Raw genomic sequence first — 12,728 nt, 5'->3', positions numbered from 1 at the left:
GTATCAGATGGCTTAAGAGATTTAAGAATTTGGGAATTAAAACAAAAAGGAAATACCCTCTCCCTGTGTTAGAGTAGTCATTCCCCACCCCAAAACTGACAGTACCAAATGCTGGTGAGGAGGAGGAACAAGACCATGAAATGGTGACTTTGGCTGGCAGTATTCTTGTCTCTTACAAAACAAGACACGTCGTACCATCTTAGCCAATCACCACATTTCTAAGTATTAACTGAGCTGAAACTATATCCACACAAAAATTTGCACACAGATGTTCATGGCAGCTGTATTTATACCATGGAAGAAATTACTCAGCAATAATAATAAGCTATCAGGTCATAAAAAAACATAAAGGAACCTAAAATGCATAGTGCTGAGTGCAAAGAAGCCAATCTGAAGAGTCAATGCATTGTATAATCCCAACTACATGGTATTTAGGAAAAGGTAAAACTATAAAGACAATAAAAAGATAGCCAGGTGGTGGTGTGGTGGCGCACGCCTTTAATCCCAGCACTTGGGATGCAGAGGCAGGCAGATCTCTGTGAGTTCGAGGCCAGCCTGGACTACAGAGTGAGATCCAGGACAGAGAAACTCTGTCTTGAAAAACAAAACAAAACAACAACAACAACAAAAGAAGATGCTGATGAGGAGAGTCAGGGACTCAGGATGGAGGGAGGGAACAGAGAGAGGAGCGAGTGAAGCATAGGTTATTTTTAGTGTGGTGAAACTATTTTATATGAAACTAAATGTTGAATACATCACTACACCTTTGCCTAAACCTGTAACATGAAGAATAAAACTTTAATGTGAACCATGGATTACAGCGAATAGTAATAGGGGGAATGTGTGGGGGAGGACAAGTGTACATGGAAGGATATGTGGAGCTACATATCACTTGTTTCATTTTCTGTAAATCTAAGCCTGTATTAAACATGATTCTATGAATTATTAAAAAATAAAATCAAAGAAACTAAAGTAGCTTGTTTAGTTCTAACTTCAAAAGTACTATGTGTGCTGGAGAGATGGCTCAGTGGTTAAGAGCACTGGCTTTTCTTCCTGAAGACTTGGGTTGGATTCCCAGCACCCACATGAGGCTTCACAACCTTCTGTACCTCCAGTTCTGGGGGATCCAATGCCTTCTTTTGGTCTCAGAAGGTACCAAGCACACATCTGGTGCACGGATATACATGCTGGCAAAGCAAACATACACATATGATAAAGTAAGTCTAAACACTTTTGTTTCTTTTCAAAACAGGGTTTCTCTGAGTAGCCCTGGCCATCCTGGAACTCGCTCTGTAGACCAGGCTGGCCTCAAACTCAGATTCACCTGCCTCCGCCTTCTGAGTGCTGGGATTAAAGGTGTGAGCCACCATTGCCTGGCATTAAAAACCAAATTAAAAAGGGTATTCTGTATGTCTTGATAGAAGTCATTTTAACAAATTAATATATGGAAAATAGAAATTTTTATTGTATCATACTTTGCCACTCATTTTGACCTTACTATAGTACCAGGTACAAAGCATGTCTTAGTTTGTAGACAACAGAACATATTTCATTTAAAGCACCCACTAACACTTCACTTCCGCTCATACACTGGGGACACTGAATTCAACTCCTCCTCAGAAATGCCAGGTCAATGCTTTTCTGTTGTTTCTAAAACGCACATTCCCAAAGTTTTGCTCTTACAGATCTTATTTATGGATGTATCTATGATGCTCTCAGATGTGAACAAATCTTTGTCCCACCTTCAGAGGCAAGTAACCATGCTTTCATCTCTGGTCTTGAAGTTTATGGGCAAGATTTAGCTCCGTATGAATGGACAGAAACACAGATCTGACAGGTGACATCGACATCAGGACTGAATGTTCCAGGACTACAGACCACTGCAAGGGAAAACACAAGCCATCTGTCAGTCAACATAGTTCATAGATACTGCAGATCAACAATACAAAAGCATCTTCGATATTACACCTTTCCTACATAGGACACCCACACTAGTTCAGCCAATAAAGTTGTGAAGATTACCTCAAACTTTGTAATGTGATAATCTTAAAAACAGGGGAGTGTTGTGGACTATGGCTTTAACTGTACAAAGATGCGTTATATCTGTTTATGCTGCAGAATGTTACTTTAACTATGTAAAGGTGTGTTACATTTGTTTATGCTGCATTTGTTTAACAATGTAGAGATGTGTTGCTCTGCCTGCCTAAGGCACCCGATTGGTCTAATAAAAAGCTGAATGGTCAATAGTTAGGCAGGAGAGGGAAAGGCGGGGCAGGCAGGCAGAGAGAATAAGTAGGAGGAGGAATCTAGGCTCAGGAGAGAATGAGAGAAGAGAATGACAGAGAAAAAAAGAGAGACGCCTGGGACCAGCCAGCCAGGCAGACGCCAGCCAGGCAGACATGGAGTAGTAGGTACGGAATGAAACAAAGGTAAAAAGCCCCAAGGCAAAACAAGATGAAGAAAAACAGGTTAAATTAAGTTTTAAGAGGTAGTGGGACAAGCCTAAACTAAGGCTGAGCATTCATAACTAATAATAAATCTTTGTATCATTATCTGAGAGCTGGCAGTCTAAGAAAGCCGGCTACAGGGAAGAGTTAGAATACTGTATTTTCTCTTTTATCAGTATTCGCAAGACCTTCTCAGTGCCTCATTTATAAGAGCCTGCCTTCAGTTTCTACTTTGTGTCCTAGCTCTGTGCTTTCCAGGCAGGACCATTCTGCTGTTCTGCACAGAATAGTGTTGTATGTCAGAACACCATGTAAATGTGTTGTAATGTAAGAGAGAACGGTGCAAAGAACATATATTAGGATAATTATATTTAGAATTTGGCCTTTAAAGTTTTTGACTTCTCTTTTCTATGAAAGAATCAATGAAAAGATCCAGTATGCCAGGTGGTGGTGGCGCATGCCTTTAATCCCAGCACTCAGGAGGCAGAGCCAGGCGGATCTCTGTGAGTTTGAGGCCAGCCTGGGCTACAGAGTAAGATCCAGGACAGGCACCAAAACTGCACAGAGAAACTCTGTCTCGAAAAAAAACAAAACAAAAAAATCCAGTTCAATAATCCTAGGTGAGTTATTCATCTTTTCTCTGGAATATACAGACATTTAGGTATTTATACTTTATAATTACCGCAACAGCTAGCACAATTGCTGTGTAGACCTTCATTTTTCCCAAAGCCTGGTCGACAGTTATCTATTCGTACTACTTGAAAACTGTGGTCCACAAAATGCATCGCTGGTATAGTTTTATTAAAGTGATGGTACAAAATGTATGCTTGGCTCCGAAAAAATTCTTCTATCCGATCTCTTGCCTAAGATTTAGAAATACCAGAGAAAATTACAATTACTAATGCAATAACCAAACTCCTTTTCATGAATCACAGGCCATAAAATATAGCAGAAATATTTCTTGCTCATGCATTAGATGAAGTCCTGAAAAATCTATGTTAAAACCTAAAATTAGTCTAGCTTTGACTTTACTTGTTATTGCTAATTTATACATGAGGAGGTTAAGGAAAACAGTTGGGGATAGCTCAGCTGGCCAAGCACTTTCCTTGCCTGTCATCCTAGTGCTGGGGGGCAGGGGAGACAGGAAGATTCCTGGGGCTTGCTGGACAGAGAGTCTAGCCTAATCAGGAAGAGACCCTGTCTCAAAGGAGGAGATAGTGCCCCTGAGATTGACACCTGAAGTGGTACTATCTTTTTCATACATAGATTAAACATGCTCTCTAATTCTCTATGATCATAAAAAACAAATAAAAACAAAAAGAAAAAGCCAAGGTGTTGGTTCAGCAGTTAAGAGCAATCTCTTCCACAGGATCTAAGTTCAGTTCGAAGCACCCACATGGCAGCTCACAACTGCCTGTAACTCTAGCTCCAGATGATCCTATGCCCCTTCCTGGCCTCCTCAGGCACTAGGCATGCATATAGCACACAGACATACATGCAGTTAAAAACTCAAACACATAAAATACATAAATAAAATATTAAAAAGAGCAAAGTAAAATAGAAATCAAGGCTTTAATCAGCATTACAAACTAATGTGAATTTGGCTTTGGGACAAACTACAATAATAACTAAGCCTTATGTACTAAGCCTTATGATGTACTTCTTATACATCATCACATTACAGGCATGGACTCGGGAACAAGACAGAAGAGTGAAGATACTTTTTTTGTTGCTGTTGTTTTTCAAGACAATGTTTCTCTGTGTAGCCCTGGCTGTCCAGGAACTCAACTCTGCAGACCTCACTGGCCTCACACTCAGAGATCCAGCTGCCTCTGGCTCCTGAGTGCTGGGATTAAAGGCGTGCACCACCAGGCCTGGCTCTAAGACATTTTTCTGTCTGTCCCTCAGCCTCTGGAGCCAGCAGTGGGGAGAACAACTACCACATTTCCTATAATGTGATTTTAGAAGTGCCATGAATTTAACCTACGATAATCCGATTGTGAGGTTTTTCCTTCAGGCTGATGTTTAACCATTTAGAAAATGAAGACCAGGGATCCACCTTTCTGCTATGAATAAAATACATAATATGAGCCTGGGGAGCTATCTAATATTCCAGAGGTACTGTCTTAGCTAGAGTTTTTACTGCTGTGAAGAGACACCATGACCACAGCAACTCTTATAAAGGAGAACATTTAATTGGGATGGCTCACTTACAGTTTTAGAGAATTAGTCCATTATTATTATGGTGGGACATGGCAGTGTGCAGGTAGACATGGTGCTGGAGAAGCAGCTGAGAGTCCTACATCTTGCAGGCAACAGGAAGTACACTGTGACACTGGGAGTGTCTTGAGCATAGGAGACCTCAAAGCCTGCCCCACAGTGATGCACTTCCTCCAACAAGACCACACCCACTCCAACAAGGCCACACTTCCTAATAGTGCCACTCCCTTTGGGGACCATTTTCTTTCTTTCTCTCGCTTTTTTTTTTTTTTTGGTTTTTTGAGACAGGGTTTCTTTGTATAGTTTTGGTGCCTGTCCTAAATCTCACTCTGTAGACCAGGCTGGCTTCAAACTCACAGAGATCCACCTGGCTCTGCCTCCTGAGTGCTAGGATTAAAGGCGTGCACCACCACCACCCAACTGGGGACCATTTTCTTTCAAACCACCACAGGTACTATCACAAAAAAAAAAAAAAACAAACCCCACAACCTACTGACATAGCAACAATCTCTGTTTAAAAGACCAAAGCAGCTTGCACAGCCTTGGTGCAGTGGGGAGGGGCTTGGACCTGCCTAGACTCAGTGTGCTGGGCTCTGCTGACTCCCCATGGGAGACCTCAATTTGGGGGATGTGGGGATGCAGGGTGGCTTGGGAAAGAGCGCTGGGTGGTGGGAGGAGGGAGAAGAGGGGGGGGTCTGTGGATAGCATGTGGAGTGAGTAGAAAATTTCTTAATAAAGAAAAATGGAAAAAAAAAAAAACCCGAAGCAGGCTGGTGAGAAGGCTCAGTGGGTAAATGTGCTTGCCATCCAGCCTGATGACTGAGTTCATCCTGAGACTCATATAATGGAAGGAGAGAACTGACTGCAGCAGTTTGTCATGGAATTTTCTCTCTGTGTTGTAACTATTTCTTCATAATAAAAACATTTGAGGGTCTGTAGAGATGGCTCAGTGGTAAAGGCACCTGCCAAGAAACCTGATGACCTGCTCTGATTCCTGGAACCCACCCGGAGGAAGAAAGCCAATCCTGAAGTTATCTTCTGATCCTCACATGTGTGCTACAGCATGTGTGTAACACACAAACAGCAGTGTTTTCGCGACAGGGTTTCTTTTGTGTAGCCCTAGCTGTCCTGGAAGCTGTCCTCTGTGGACAAGGCTCGTCTTGAACTCATAAAGATCTGCCTGCCTCTGTCCCCCAAGGGCTGGGATTAAAGTATGCACCACCACTGCCTGGCCACAAACATAATTTAAAAAATTTAAAAGGAATAAACTTAAATTATTCTCTAAAAAAATAGACCAGTATTGTTGTTTCATATGTATTGATATATACATATATGTATTATATATTACATATATATTGTGTGTGTGTGTGCATGGGTGAGTATGCTCACGTGTAAGTATACATATGTGGGTGCATGCATACCATGGTTTGCATGTAGCGGTCAGAGGACAACCTGAGATGGATTCTTGAAGAATTTTTTTCTTTTGAGATAGGTTTCATGTAGCCCAGGCTGGCCTTGAACTCACCGTGTAGCTGAAGATGACCTTGAACTCCTATTAATAAGACAAAGTATTTACCCAAAGCTTTCCAGGTCACTCAAGTGCCTTCCCCTCACGATGAGAGCTCACCTTGAGGATGTTACGGTTAGTGGCATCTTCACAATCGGAAGAGTCGTTGCACATACTTTTCCAGCCTGGTGCAAAAGGATTCACTGGAGGGGAAAACACGACAGGTACACACCGGCTTGTGAAAGTGTCGAGCACTCTAGTAACGCCCCAAATGCTCTGGCTGGTGTGCAGGCACATGGACGTTTAACCCAGCTATCTAATCAAAGAGCCAAGTGAGGCGTGCAGTTTGAATAACCCGTGCACTGGGACTTTACTCCATCTGGGGGCTAGTGGAAGTACTACAGGACTTGAAAATGGAAATAGATTGGGTTTGGTTACTCCTTTTATGTCCTCAAAAATAAAAAACCAATAAAACATCATTTCTAAAATTGCATAGTTAAAGGTTATGTTAATAAAATGGTACTGACTTTAAATTATAAACAATATAATATTTAGCCGGGCGGTGGTGGCACACGCCTTTAATCCCAGCACTCGGGAGGCAGAGGCAGGCGGATCTCTGTGAGTTTGAGGCCAGCCTGGTCTCCAAAGCGAGTTCCAGGAAAGGCGCAAAGCTACACAGAGAAACCCTGTCTCAAAAAAACCAAAATAAAATAAAATAAAATAAAATAAACAATATAATATTTGAAGGTAATCGACTACTCTGCTGACTTTTTTTTTTTTTTTTTTTTCAAGACAGGGTTTTTCTGTGTAGTTCTGGTGCCTGTACTGGATCTCGCTCTGTAGACCAGGCTGGCCTCGAACTCACAGAGATCCGTGCCTCTGCCTCCCGAGTGCTGGGATTAAAGGCGTGCATCACTGCCCGGTTTGTCAGCTGACTTTTAAAACCTCAACCAGACAACAGTATATATTAATGCTTAGCAAACACCTTAAGCCTGTTATTTATGAGACCTCTCATATTTACATGGCAATGATTTTTATAATCTATCATGGTTTTGACTACAGTTATAAAATTAATGTCATAAAATTGTTTCACCTTGAAAGGCTATGAATAGCTCGTACACGAAGTCACGGTCTGGAATTTTAACAGAATGGCACTTATATGATGGTTCTATGACATGGCACGACAAATCAGAGATTAAATTATCCAAGATTTTCTTCAGCACTCTAAAGAGCAGGTCATTATATCTTCCTACACAAGATTTTGTGGTAAAACGCACAGCCATGTGATAAGAATAATCAGGTTCCCGATAGGCTTTAGAAAAAGGTGAGAATAAAAACAATTGTGCCTTGCATTAATTTCTGCTATTAAAAAATTTCAAAAACATGTAATACTAAACATCATTAATCTTGCAAATCAGTTTAGAAAATTTACTTATCTAATAAAATACTCCATAAGTTTGTTTACAAAATACATACAACTAATAATTTTTTTTGAGACAGGGTTTCTCTGTGTAGTTTTGGTACCTGTCCTGGATCTCGCTCTGCAGACCAGGCTGGCCTCGAACTCACAGAGATCCACCTGTCTCTGCCTCCCAAATGCTGAGATTAAAGGCGTGCACCACCACCACCCGGCATAACTAATAATTTTAATGAAAAAATGTCAGTGTCATTTGATGTCTAGCTACTTAGGAGAAGTGGCTTCTGTGAGATGGCAATACAGGTAAGTTAACACATCAAGGAAACACTGGAGGAGCTCAAGAGATAGCTTCTTAGTTAAGAGCTGTGGTGCCCAGCACCCGCAATCAGGTAGCTCATACCTGCCTATAATTCCATCTCCAGGTCATCCTTTTCTGGACTCTGCTGATACTGTGCACATAATTCACACACATACACATAATAAATCTTAAAAACGTAAGAATGTTTTTGGGGGCCTGGAGAGATGGCTCAGAGGTTAAGAGCACTGGCTGCTCTTCCAGAGGACCTGCGTTCAATTCCCAGCAACCACATGGTGGCTCACAACTATCTATAATGAGATCTGGTGCCCTCTTCTGGCCTGGCGTGGAGACATACAGACAGGCAGAACATTGTGTACATAATAAATAAATAAATCTTAAAAATAAAATAATGTTTTTGGGGGGCTGGAGAAATGGCTCATTTGCTTCTACAATTATTATATTATATTATGAGTATATAATTATATTGTTACCAAAGATCATAAAGTCATATCTCTTCTTTATTGTAGTTTCTTCTTGGGTTTCTGCTTTGATAGTCTTATATGAAAGAGTACATGTGTAAAGTCCAGACAACGACTCCATAAAATCTTTCACTATCAGTTTTCCTGTGTTTGTTACATTTATTTGGCCATTCCCTAAACAGAAAGAGGGAATTCCTTGGTTACTTAACAGGTAACTTAAACATTATTCATTAAACTCAGGACTATAAGCAAACATGCCAAAAATAAAAATAAAAATTAATAGACTATTTCAACTTCAAAAACCCAATAAACATTTTTTTAAGACAGGGTCTCACTGTATAGCCCTGGCTGGCCTTGAACTCATGGAGATCTGCCTGCCTCTGCCTTCTGAGTGCTGGGATTGAAAGAGTGTGGCACTATGCCCAATAGCACAAAAGAAAATCTTAACTGTCCTATTACTCTATGGAAAAGCTACGCAAGCTGGGTATTCTTGTGAAATCTATGTTAATTTATTTGTTGGCATCTAGTTTTGACTGATTTATGTCAGTAATTCAGTAAATTATATATACACATATATATTTACATAAGACACAAATTAATAATGCTGATATCCCAAGGTACTCTTCTAACATGAAAAATTACATATTATCTCATATTACTGGTGTTTCATGGGTAAACTTTAGCAGTTATGAAAAGTTTTGAGCAGCTTTGGGAAGTAAGGTACAAAATTATCTTCCTGAGGGCAGGACAGCACAGTGGAAGTGTGTGCTTGAGAGGGAGACTCTGGATTCAATTCCAAGCACTGGGGGAAAAAATAACAAAAAAACCTATCTCTTTGGTTAGCTCAGGCTACCTTCAAACCTGTAATCCTGTCTCAACCTCTTGAGTATTTCGCTCATAGGCCTGTGCCATCCTTTGGATCTGCTTTAGTTTTTCCATAGGAACAACTTAAGTCATAGGCCAAGAAAAATTTCAATTTGTCTAAATGTTGAGCAAATTTAATTACAGTTAAAATTACATTTGTTGGGGATGGGAAGTTTGCCCAGTGTTTAAGAGCACTTGTTGCTCTTGCAGAGGACCTGGGTTCTATTCCCAGCACCCACAAGGTTGTTCACGACCATTAGTAACTCTAGTTCCATGGGTTCCAATACCCTCTTCTGATCTCCAAGGGCATCAGGCATACATGTAGTACACATACATTCACGTAGGCAAGAAAATAAAATATACATAAAAATAAATTTAATAAATGTTTTAAATTTATTCTTTTCAACAATGACAGCACTTTAAAGAAACCAACGTTCACATCATTAAAATACATTAAAATAATTTACCTGTTAATGTATTTTCATTTGGCCCAATCCATAAGTAGGCGGGGTCCACTGTTTCTTTACTAGCACGATTAACATCCATACAAACAAGGACAGGGCTATCCTGATGTAACTTTACATATATTTTCACTGTGACAAAATAAATTTTTGCATAACTACATCATACAACAAAATAAACACACTCCTACTGCTTTGTCCCAATGACACCAATTTATTCTTTCTGGATTTCAGTACTTAAAAAGCGGTCATAACATGTTGGTTGCTAGTTGTCATTTAGAAATGAAGTCATTTTTGCTTCTCATAGTAAGCTTTTAAACTGCACCTTGTTGGTCATTTTATACAAATATATATATATGCACACACACATATATATACATATACGCACACACATATAATTCTGACAGTATATTAAAATGTATGTAAGTTCCTTACAATGTACACATTCATAAATAGCTCCAATAATTGTTTGAAGGGATCGTGGAATTAATGTTCAGAGGACGTGAGCTTGGCTGACAAACTATTTCAAAACTGAAAACGTGGTATTTCACCTGCGCTTCCTGTTGTCCCGTGAAGAGCTTACTAGGAAGGTGTTCTGCAGAGATGATGCTGACTCAATTGGTAGCAGCAGTGACAGTACGTGATCTCACAAGAGCTTTATTTTAAGGCCCAGTCATTGCAAGAGTCTGAATCTACAAAGGCTATGGTACAATTTGGTGGTGTAGTTGTGGCGCTAGGAAGGGAAAGGCCTTAAATGCGGAGACGTTCTAAAAACAATACAATGAGGTGGCTCCAAGTTATCTCAAAATTTTTCCTGTAGGCGTGTGGGAAAGTTAAACTACAGAGAGTAACGTGGGAGCTGGGGCTTGATGAATGAGTAGAGCTGGTTAAGACAAGAAGGAGAGACGAGCCTTCCAGAGGGACGTCCACCCCGCTAAGTGGCTTCACCCGTGACAAAGCAGAAGTATTTGGAAGAGAAGTGGCATCAAAGCCCTAGAACCCGCGATGAATACTGGGATAGAAGGCTAGCGTTGCTTTGAGGACGAAATGATGCAAACTTCCCGAACTGCAGTGTACAGAGCAGACGGCACCCTGGCTCTCTCCCTTTTCCCCTCCAGGGAAGAACCTAGGCCGGTGCACGGCATCCCCAGCTCTGGGGACCGGCCTTGCGTGGGAAGAGGCACTCATTACCTGGGCGTCCTACCGTGCCGTAAACAATGCCTTTGTTACTGAATAAGGAAGGACGTTGCGATCCAACTGCGGAGGAAAGAAAACCTCTGACTTATTAGTGTTTAGAGGACCCAGGGTTGAGCAGGGAGCAGGGCGAGGGGAGGCGTAGGAGAGGCTGGGCGGGGAACTTCAGGCAGAGGGGAGGAGCCTGCGGGCCAAGCCCCACCTCCTAGGAGAGACCAGAGCAGCGCGGAGAGGGCCCACGCGAGCATCGCGGCTCAGGCACTGGCGGCGGCAGCTGGGTTCCCTCCTACCTCAGGCCAGGCCCAACGCCTCCCCATCGCTCCTCTACAGAGCGAAGCAAACCGCCGAGGGCATTTCCCCTACCGGTCCGTGGCTACCACGGGGGCGGCTGCGCCCGAGGGCGCCTGCGTGTTCCGGCTCGGCGCGAGGGGCGGGGCGAGCGCGCGGAGGGCGAGCCCCCGCCTCCTGGCGCACGCGCAGTGGCCGGGCGCCGCACCGGCCGGGCCTTTCGCACCTTGGGTGCCGTATTCCCGCGCTCCGTCTCTAGGCGGCCTGGTGGTGTGCAGAGCGAGTAAAGGAAACGAGCGCAGGACTTCCGGGGACTTCCTCAGGCTAGGGGCTCAAGGAACTGGCGCGAGAGCACAGTGGGTCCCTAGGACCGTGGTGGCGCCGAGCAGCCCGAGGATGCTATCGCTTGGGGATCTGAAGAAGGGAGAAGTTTGTGAGAATTTCCTAAAAGCAGGGGCCCAGCTCGGGAACTCCCCGGGCTGACATAAAAGCTAGGGTTGCCGGATCTGTCAAAGCTTCGCACACTGCGTTCTTCTGGCACACAAAACCAAGATCGCGAAGAGCCTTCCGTGCACCAAAAGGGTGCCCCCAGACCTTCCCACGTGGAGGAGGAAGGTTGGACCTTTATTTTTCAGCTTAGAGTGTGAGATGGGGTAGAGGGACACCCCCTTATGCAAATTTGTTCGGAAGTAACTTTGCTTTAGAAAATGGGCCCCATCCAAAGGCAAGATCGTATGATCTTTTCCTCAGCTGATGTGAGATCAGTCAATATCAGGGAGGTCCGAAACAGTCTTTCAAAGTTCTTCCCCCCAACCCCATGCTGGGACCAAACCCAGGACCTTCACTGAGCTGAATCGTCAACCCCATCGTGCGTGGATTCCCATCTTGACTACTGTTTAGGTGACCTGAAAGGCCCCATGTATTGTTTATTTCTTAGCAGTAGGACACCAGCCTCAGTAGTGGTTTTGAGTAGGTTGGCAGGTAGAGAGCCCAAGGTTCAGATAGGGTGCAGAATGGTTATTTGGGGTGAGATGAAGGGTTTTCAGTTTTATTTCCTTTGAGCCGAGTCAGTATTTGGACTGTCTCAGATGGTCCAGGAGCAACCTTTGTCAGTAATTTCATTTTTAGTCACTGTTAATTTTATCTATATAGCACAAGCGTGAAATGTGAATCAATGAGTCAGATCCACCCATTGTCAGTTACTACGTCTAGACTCGTGGTTTAGTCTCAACTGTTAAAACTGTGCATGTCTGTCTGTGCACTACAGGCATGCACTGCCCACCGAGGCCAGAAAAGGGTGCTGGATCTGGAACTGGAGTTAAAGATGGTTGTGAGCCGGTCTTTGGATGCTGGGAATCAAACATGGGTCCTCTGGAAGTGCAGCCAGTGCTCTTAACTGCTGAGACACCTCTCATTTCAGATTTAATCAAAGCATTTTCCAAATGTACAATGTGTTATTAACTTCCCACTTATTGCAACGGATTCTTACAAACTTTACGTGTTAAATTTCAACTGCTATGAAATTTTAAAGAATTTTTAAATTTAAAGAAATT

The 12,728-nt window shown here is 42.6% G+C and overlaps 1 protein-coding gene across 4 annotated transcripts; it reads right to left on the bottom strand.

Annotated features, from left to right (window-relative positions):
- Window positions 1–1,443: 1,443 nt before the first annotated feature.
- Window positions 1,444–11,313, bottom strand: Zpbp2 (zona pellucida binding protein 2). Of its 4 annotated transcripts, none has more exons than XM_059271697.1 (8): window positions 11,251–11,313; window positions 10,885–10,950; window positions 9,700–9,825; window positions 8,381–8,542; window positions 7,268–7,486; window positions 6,295–6,377; window positions 3,130–3,310; window positions 1,444–1,880 (listed from the first exon to the last, which is right to left on the bottom strand). In XM_059271697.1, exons 3-8 carry the CDS (start codon window positions 9,776–9,778, stop codon window positions 1,786–1,788), a joined length of 819 nt encoding a protein of 272 aa, XP_059127680.1. In that variant the 5' UTR covers window positions 9,779–9,825; window positions 10,885–10,950; window positions 11,251–11,313; the 3' UTR covers window positions 1,444–1,785. The 4 variants fall into 4 exon arrangements, with proteins under 4 accessions (XP_059127680.1, XP_059127679.1, XP_059127682.1 ...); XM_059271696.1 differs by having other exon boundaries at window positions 11,090–11,302; XM_059271699.1 differs by lacking the exon at window positions 7,268–7,486 and having other exon boundaries at window positions 11,090–11,303.
- Between the last annotated feature and the right edge of the window lie 1,415 nt (window positions 11,314–12,728).

The sequence above is a fragment of the Peromyscus eremicus genome, chromosome 8a, assembly GCF_949786415.1.
Source record: "Peromyscus eremicus chromosome 8a, PerEre_H2_v1, whole genome shotgun sequence".
Lineage (NCBI taxonomy): Eukaryota > Metazoa > Chordata > Mammalia > Rodentia > Cricetidae > Peromyscus > Peromyscus eremicus.
This window is presented reverse-complemented; position numbering and strand designations above follow the sequence as displayed.

Coding starts and splice junctions, on each gene's coding strand:
- Zpbp2 (XM_059271696.1), bottom strand. CDS start 11,135: ATGCTCGCGTGGGCCCTCTCCGCGCTGCTCTGGTCTCTCCTAGGAG. Junction 6,378..7,267: donor GCTATTCATAGCCTTTCAAG/GTGAAACAATTT, acceptor TTTCCCCTCCAG/TGAATCCTTTTGCACCAGGC. Junction 3,311..6,294: donor CTAACCGTAACATCCTCAAG/GTGAGCTCTCAT, acceptor TCTAAATCTTAG/GCAAGAGATCGGATAGAAGA.